Here is an 8,334-nt window from a genome sequence, read left to right as displayed (position 1 = left end):
TCCTCCTCAGTCCCTCTCATTCAGTCATAATCGCACAGTCGGGCTTCATTGCACAGATTACTGTGATGAGCTATGACAAGGCAAGAGGCGAGAGGGAAGCTTGGTAAGAATGGGAGTGGAGGATGGAGTGACAAAATGAAAAGAGCACAGTGGTTGAAGCAATTAGCACTTCTTACTGCAGCCTTTGAGGTAAATTAGTACAGTTATGCACTACGTGAAGCACAATAAATGGATAATAAAATAAAATATACACATAGGTGTTTACAAGATTGTTGATCTCCTCTGACTAATATGTTAATAATACACAATCAGACCGTACCTCATTTCTTGAATGTCTGCCGTCATGTCTGAAAAGGTTGCCGCTGGGGATTGTGGGTACTGAGCAGCGGTGCGACTCTCTAGCAGCTCTGAAACACGAGACAGCCTGCCGGACATAACAGGCCTCTTTTCTTCGGCGACTACACACACACATAATGATGGCACTGGATGCCTGTGAGATTTTTTTTGTATTTTTTGACACAGGATCAATAATGAACACACAGTGTCCGGGCTTCTGTCTGTTCATGTTTAAAATTATGTTCCTTTAGTTGCATTTTATTTTAAATGTCAGGTGCACCGCAGGGGGTCAAAAGGCAGGACTGTTGGGGTCACCTGACTCTGAGTCAATGTAGGAAGTGCATTTTTTGGAGTGGGAGGAAAACTGGGAGTTTTGGTTCAAAGTGCCTGTTGAGGGCACATGGAAGCTGAGACTCCGCAGGCATCAGTGAGATGTTCCACATCACAGCTTTACACAGTGGAGTTCTGTCAGTGGTTTGAGTCCAGTGAGTCCAAACACCATAGAACATGTTATGAAATATTTTAATGTTTTTCCTTTTAGAGTCCTGTCATAACGTTTAGAAATAAAAGCCTTTAAGATGCATGTTATATCAGCAATGACATAAAAATATTGAGACTGATCTGAGCGATAATGGACTTGAACAGATTACATATTCATATCTTATTGCTGGTTACTTTCCTCTTTTATTCCTCCTCTCCCCTGACTAAATTATACATAACTTTACACAAAACATCTGATGTGACAGCTAAGACATTATCAAAGAAACAGGAAAACTAGAGAGCAGATGGCTCTATTTTCAGTTTTTGAGGTTTACTGTGCTGCATTAATTCATGTATCAAAGCATAATCCCAAATACTGTAATGGTAATGTGACTGACTCGCTCGTAAGGAATGAGCCTTGGCTTGCCTTCACCGGAGTGGTTGCACAGCTTTGCATACAAGTCAAATTATACTGAGGCTATATTAGCTATGACAGAAGAGTGAACACTGTATGGAAGCAGAGTTTTAGGGACAGTTTCTAACATCAGGAAGGGTAAAGTCCTTAGTCAGCCTCATTAACCACAAGGTTTCCTTTAGTTTCTCAGCTAGGTAGAAAATTCATCTCATGGGTCTGTTCATACTAGTCCTCATGCAGGTCATGAGGTGGTCCTTTTGGAAGTTTTACAATAGAAGTTAAACAGTATTAATTTACCAACATGTACTTTATGTTTTCAAATATAGAATGGAAATGTAATTTTTTTTAAAATATACTGATTTTATTATGCAGTATGTAGCATCTCACAGTAGGGCTCCTGATGATTTGTCTCGTAGAAATTATTTTTTTTAAGCTTTGCAGAACTTATGCATATTTTATACCAATTGTATAAACTGTGTGTTTGTACTTGAAGAAACCGAAACCACGAAAAAAAAATGATCCTACAAGTAGATTTACCCTGTTACATTAGCAAGCACTGCCATTTAAGAGTTTACATGTTAGGGTTCTTCTGCTTTAACTATTAACTAACTACAAACAAAGTCCATGTAGAACTTTTTTGCTAAAAATACAAATGTGTAATCTGACTACAAAGGTTTATAGTGTTATGTCATAATAAACCTGGAACACAAAGCTGTCCTTATAGTGAAACAATTCGGTAAAATAGTTCTTGAATGAAGATATTTAATTACAGTTTCAGTAAAAGGTGTAAAGAGCCTATAGGCAAACGTGGAATAAAGTAAAAATAGTAAGATACTCAGAAAAAAACACATGCGTAAAACTGAATAAACTGTTAATTACATTCATTTAAATACATAGATAATTTCATTAATTCAAAATTCATTATGATACAGGAAATGCATGCAAATAATTAGGCTATAGTAATTTCTTTGGTGGCGTAGGCTGCTGGAAATGCTGTTAATAATAATAATAATAATAATAATAATGTAAACAATATAAATCTGAAGATGTTTTAGGCCTCTGTCGGGCTATCATTAGCGCCTGCTATTCACTATAAACAGTTATGTGTAGCAATAGGTTCAGTGTCAGGCCTATACAAAACCCATACCTTGACTAAAAAATAAATAATACCTAATCCGTGTATGTCTGTGTGATATGTACCCGCTCCTCTGGCCTGGTACTTGCAGTCGTCATACGGAGTTAAGGCCGCAGGACCGACCCCACCGTCTAAACACCTTAAATGCTTCAAACTTGGCAACAGACCACCAGAAAGTGTCCCTTTCACGCGTGTAGTTATGAAAACCATCATACGTCCCCATCATACAGGCTGAAGTACTTGCTGGCGTTTGAGAAGCAGAGGTAAGGCGTGCTACTCCCCGGGTACACCACGGGCAGGGGCATGGGGAGCAGGCATCTCCCCAGCAGGTTGCTCTCTTTGTACAAAGCCGGGAGCTGCCCCACCACCACAGGCTTTCCAGTCTCGGGGAAATCGCTTACTGGTCCGTCGATTTCAGTCGAGATTTGTCGTTTCAATTTATTCCTACGGTTCTGAAACCATATTTTCACCTGGGTCTCCGTGAGCTGCAGGGAGCTGGCGAGGCAAGCGCGCTCCGCGCTGCTCAGATACCGTTTCATGTCGAAGGTAGACTCCAACTGGAAAATCTGTCTCTTGGAAAAAATAGTGCGTGTTTTCTTTTTCGTTATCATTTTACTCTTTTTGGCCGGGCTTCCTCCTTTATGGGGGTCCGTAGCTGCGGTGGTGGAGCTGCTGTCGTCGCAACTGCTGTCCCCACTCTCGAAGCGCGTCTCCGCCGCCTTCCTCTGGTTTCCGCGGCTGATGATGACTGATTCCGTCGCTCCGCTGCAGTCTGTGATCAACTCTAAAAAACACACACTTCGTTAACCCTGGTTCGAAATGATGTCGTGCTTTGACCTAAAACTGTGACATCATCGTGTGTAATTTGTGCGTAATGGTAACACAACGCAGCGCTATTATCACCAAAACCTTCTTACCACTTTCGTTAAGCCTGGCGCCCGGGTCGTGTCTCTGCTGGGTTCCTTTCTCCTCGTGGTGGTTCTGAAAACCAGTTTTACGCATCGCTGTGGCCAAATCATCCTGCAGTCCGGAGGAGTGACAGCTGTCACAGTCTCTCCCGCTTGTCTTGAGGTTGAGGATGTTGTCAATAGTGAATTTCAGAGAGGCGGTGGGACGACATGGAGCTTCTACTTTGTTCATATTCCCCAATGCGTTGGTCTTCTAGTGTTTACTTCCTCGTCTCTACTCGCCCTCAAACTCTGAAGCCGGGACGCTGAATCTCACCACTCACCTCTCAACACTCCTCGCACCATAGCAGCAGCCACTGAGCAGACACTGCTGAGCAGCCTGTGCTGTGCCTGCCTGCTACTACACACCGGATGGAGCACTTTGTCCTCGCTGATTGGTCCGAGGGAATGTGGAGTGCGGACCAATAACAGCGGAGGAAAAGGAGGAGACGGGGGAGGGTTGGAGGGTGTTGTGGTGCCCTCCCTCTCCCCTCATACGTCTGCGGGACAGAAAAGCGATGTCCAGAGTTTCAGAGCGGTCCCCGAGGATAATAAAAGAATGATTTAATTTCAGTGTCATTTCACACTGTAAACAATATGTGGAGTGTGACACCGTGCGTAATTGATGTGGTTTTTATTCTGTTTTTCTTGCACAGCGAAGTTACAGTATGCTGAATTCGACTCGGATTTCGGAGCTCCGAACATAAAGTTGTTTTCAGCAGAGTGGCTTACTGTTGTTGGGATTGGAGTATGTGTGTAAATGTGAAACCTTTGTATTTTTTTTGCCATTTTATAGGGACCGTAAAAAAAAGAAAACACAGGGAAACGACAGCTGCCTAAATAACCAAGAAATATAAGTGTCTTTATACCATGTTGCAGTTTGTTCTCCATAGTACAGTGCATGTACCTGCGTTTTTTATATTTTAAAGTTGCAAAATCTTAATAAAAAAGGTCAAAGCTGTTTATGCAAGTTTGTATAAATTACACTTTATAATTGTATCTTACATTTTAGATATTTACGTTTTCTTGGTTTGAAATATATCCTATCGATATACATAAGGTTTTAAATTATGGTTTTCATAAGGTTATCCCGAAATGTGCAAAAACACAACATTCTAACAAACTGCCATTTGTTTCTATAGCTGCCATCAAACTGCTTTAAAAATGCACTCAAAAGATTACAAGCCTATCTGAAAATAAAACTTTAAATAACGAACTTTTAAATAAATAAAGTTTAAATTGAGCATTTCCGGTAAACACACACACTCACGCATCATGTGAATAATCAACAAATAACCGTTTTGTGCTTGATTCATTTATTTATTTTGCTATTATGTGAAAAAGTGACAAAGTTGGAAATAACTCAGTGACTTTAAATATAAAAGTTTGCAAAAATATGTGTGTATTCAAACATACAGTACACAAACAGCTCGGCCTTAATTACTCTTGGCCTTGCCATGCTTGACGGGTATTATAGTTTATACTGTGTCAAGAGCACTACTCTTGTCGAGACTTCTGAACAGAAATATAAAGATAATTCATTACTTTGTTATAATCATGGACTTTGCGGCTCGTATCTTTGGATGCAGGCAGCATTTTTCTGCGGTATGGTGGGTTATTGCACAGTTGATATAAGCAGGTTGTATATTCATGTCAGTAACAGGCTCATTTATCAGTCTTGGAACAGTGTTCACACCAGGCCGGTCATTTGCGATCTTAACATGCTCATAGAGTGAGCAAATGATGACAGAGGGTAGTTGATGGAGCTGGAGAAGCCCGCTACAGGTGGGGAAACTGGATGTCCGTTTAAGTTGAAGCTCAGTGCTGCAGTCGGTGTGGGTCCCTCGTGATACAGGATGGGGACCCTGACAATCCGCTGGGTCGAGTTGGGAATATGTGCAGCCTCCAGATCCGCCGCCAGCTGTCTTTTCCACTTATTCCTCCGGTTCTGAAACCAGATTTTAACCTGAGTCTCTGTCAGGTGCAGAGACGCTGCCAACCCTGCTCTCTCAGAGCTGCTCAGATACCGCTTCACATCAAAAGTGGACTCCAGCTGAAACACCTGACTGCGGCTGAACACGGTCCGGGTCTTCTTCTTCCTGGTGGCGCTGTGGTCAGATGATGCGTCTTGCTCTGACCGTGCGTCATAGGCGTTCTGTACGTCCTCGTTGTCATCTGTGAGGTTACTGTCGCCCGTTTTTCTGTCGGTTTCGTCGCTGCCCTCTGTTCCTGGCTCAGACACGGCGGGTGAGCCCCTGTCACTGGTTGACATTGAGCAGCAGGGATCCTCTGAACCTGTATGGTCCCTTGGACCTTAAAGGCAGGAAAAACAATAGATAAATATTAATTCTCTGCTTCCCGCAGTAGCCTAAAATAATCCACTGCAGGACGCAGGGAATGTGTTAGGTTCTTTTTCTTTCTTTCTTTAAATAAGCTGCTGTTAGGTTGGGACGTGAATAGGCGAAGAGAGGGATTGCATAACACCATCAAATGAGGCTGCTGCTTCTTACCCGACAAGAGTCAAATAGAAAACACTGCTGTGGTGTACTGGTGTGTGAGCTTTAACCGGGCACCTCCACCACATATGACTAAGGAGACGCTGACATTAGAAGTGTACAAGTGTACAAAAGTTTCTGACTGCTCATCCAAAAGGGAGGGGCACTGTGTGTTGACTTGACTCCGTGTGAGAGTGCCACAGATGGCACTGTATGTGCGTAAAAGCGTCATGTTCACGTCCTGTGTTACCTCGGTTCTGTTTTGGTTTGTATTCTGAGCCTTTTATGCGTAATCCCCAATGTACATGATCTTTAAGCCGTGTTCATGAAATATTCTCTGGAAGAGGATGGATTTCGCGGACGGTACTCAGACATGTGTTTTACAGCTTGATGCAGCTTCTGTTACATAAAACATTTGCCAATTGTTAAAGCGCATTACAATTCAAGCGAACGTCGGACTTTCAAGTTTGAGAAGCTCGGTAAACTTACAAGAGGGAGAGCTGGACATCCTCGAGTCACCCTCTGAGGTTGTTGGTTTTATTTAAATAACAAACAATCATAGACATAGCTGCGTTCTGTAATAATTCAGAAACAACCGAACGAGCCGCAGGGAATGGTAATCCAAAATCTAATCCAAGATCTAACATACACAGGACGCAATATTCATCCACTGCAGAGCTGCTTTTACTTGAATGTTTACTTATTAGATGCCATTTAAAACAGGGTAAACGCATTTTGCCACTGCTCCATATAACTGTTGGGGCACTGGCAGAGTATCGACGCATGCTACACGGGCTGAAGCGTCTTGCACCTCAGAGTAATAACGCGTAAAAGCTCCTCTGTACTCACTCTGTGGTGTTTCCAAAGTTCTGCCACGGCAGCACTGCAACGGCGAGTCTCTGTATGAAGACCCGGCCGTGGAGCTGGAGCCACAGGGCACCGGAGCGCTCGTGTCCAAGTGGTGTGAGTTTATGCACATTTCCGTGGAGACCGTGTCTGCGCCAGTGTCCCCTCCACTGCTGTCCGGCATTGATTTGTGCGCATCCCGTCCCTTACCCAGGAGATTCTCGATAAAAAACGAGGACGCCCTCGAGGAGGTGGGAGTCCGATTGTCCGCTAGCTTCTCCTGCATGTTTTCCTGATGTCACTGTGCTACTGCGCGAAAAAGACAGCACATTCACTCTTTGTCCTGCGTTAGTTCGATCCAAAGTCCAAACAGTCATTTCAGGCGATGCTGCTTTTGAGCTGTGGTCGGACTGTAGGAGTCATGGCCGAGACGGGGGATCCTCGGTGCCAGCGGGAGAGAGGAGGGAGACGGAGAGGTGGAAGCAGCAGTACAGTGAGACGTCAAGTCAAACGATTAATGAGCCGAGGGCATCCAGCGATTGGACGAGCACAATAGCAAATGGGGTTTTCCAAGGAAAAGAGAATTACCGTCTCATGCGTCAGCCGCCGCCGCCGCCGCTGCTGCTGCTGCTGCGCGCCAGTGTGTGTGTGTGTGTGTGTGTGTGTTCACGTGCAGGCCCATCCCCTCGAGGCCACGCAAACACGAGAAAACCTCTGTTAATGGTACAGGGCTCTTTATTTGGGTCAATTAGCGTGCAAATCAAAATCCAAAGATCCGCCAGGGCAGAGGATGACAGCATGAGCCTGTCACATGTATGAGTGAGCCTTGGTAGCAGTGGTGCTCTATATCCTTTTAGCAAAAAAATAAAAATAAATAAAAAGGTTGTTGGTATTATAAAAATAAATGAAGAGGCCTGTAAGGCCCATTTGGATACATTTGGAAAAGGGTTCGATGGCTCAAAACGTGCAACGTTCACATGTATGTCACTCTAAATACAATATAATACAAACCCGAAACAATCTTGTGCTTCGTCTACTTATCATTTTTAAACGTACGTGCTCACTGAACCATGCGAAATGGCCACTAAGCCTTGGAATTGGCTGCTGTCAAAGGTTATCCAAACTTTGCGTAATGGCTCAAACCTTTTAATAAGCCCTGTCTTCTATAGATACATGCGCTTCTTGATTCAATTAGGCCAAACCATACGTATCCTCCTTTATGTTAATGCGTGTGTATTTGCCTCTATAAACGGAAGCTTCTTCGATTTTATGCTTGATGCAGGGATTTAAGTCTAAGGCTAAATTAGTATTTGTTTTGAGCGTCATGCTCTGATTCGCCGGGAAATTCCACTCAAGGCATCATCATTTATTTCCTATAGGTCGCTCTCCCAGCTCATGTGTGAATTCTCTTCATGCAGGTATCACTGTACAAACCCTTCACTGGAAGTTTCTATACGTTTCCTCTAAGTATTCACTTTGCAGGTTAAGATAAGCTTATCGCTATTAGATCATCCCCAACATTTAAATGAGTGCTGACGGCCGTCTTTACCCTTTTCGTGGAAATGGCAAGACATTTGAGCTTTTATTTCCCTCAATGGAGTCAGCGGCGCTGACCTTTAACTCCAGCCCGATTCTCTCTCACTCTCTCTCTGTGTCTCTCCCCCCCAAGGCTAGGCTTAC

General features: G+C 43.6%; 2 protein-coding genes across 2 annotated transcripts; both read right to left on the bottom strand.

Annotated features, from left to right (window-relative positions):
- Positions 1–2,575: 2,575 nt before the first annotated feature.
- Positions 2,576–3,601, bottom strand: hmx4 (H6 family homeobox 4). Its single transcript, XM_028414278.1, has 2 exons — positions 3,284–3,601; positions 2,576–3,150 (listed from the first exon to the last, which is right to left on the bottom strand). The coding sequence occupies exons 1-2, from the start codon at positions 3,504–3,506 to the stop codon at positions 2,576–2,578; spliced, it is 798 nt and encodes a 265-aa protein (XP_028270079.1). The 5' UTR covers positions 3,507–3,601.
- A 1,402-nt stretch (positions 3,602–5,003) lies between these two features.
- On the bottom strand, positions 5,004–6,940 carry hmx1 (H6 family homeobox 1). The gene is made up of 2 exons (XM_028419801.1): positions 6,865–6,940; positions 5,004–5,626 (listed from the first exon to the last, which is right to left on the bottom strand). Exons 1-2 carry the CDS (start codon positions 6,938–6,940, stop codon positions 5,004–5,006), a joined length of 699 nt encoding a protein of 232 aa, XP_028275602.1.
- Positions 6,941–8,334: the final 1,394 nt, after the last annotated feature.

Source organism: Parambassis ranga, chromosome 1, assembly GCF_900634625.1.
Source record: "Parambassis ranga chromosome 1, fParRan2.1, whole genome shotgun sequence".
Classification (NCBI taxonomy): Eukaryota; Metazoa; Chordata; class Actinopteri; family Ambassidae; genus Parambassis; species Parambassis ranga.
Note: the sequence above shows the minus strand (reverse complement) of the source record. Positions and strands in the feature narration are given on the sequence as shown.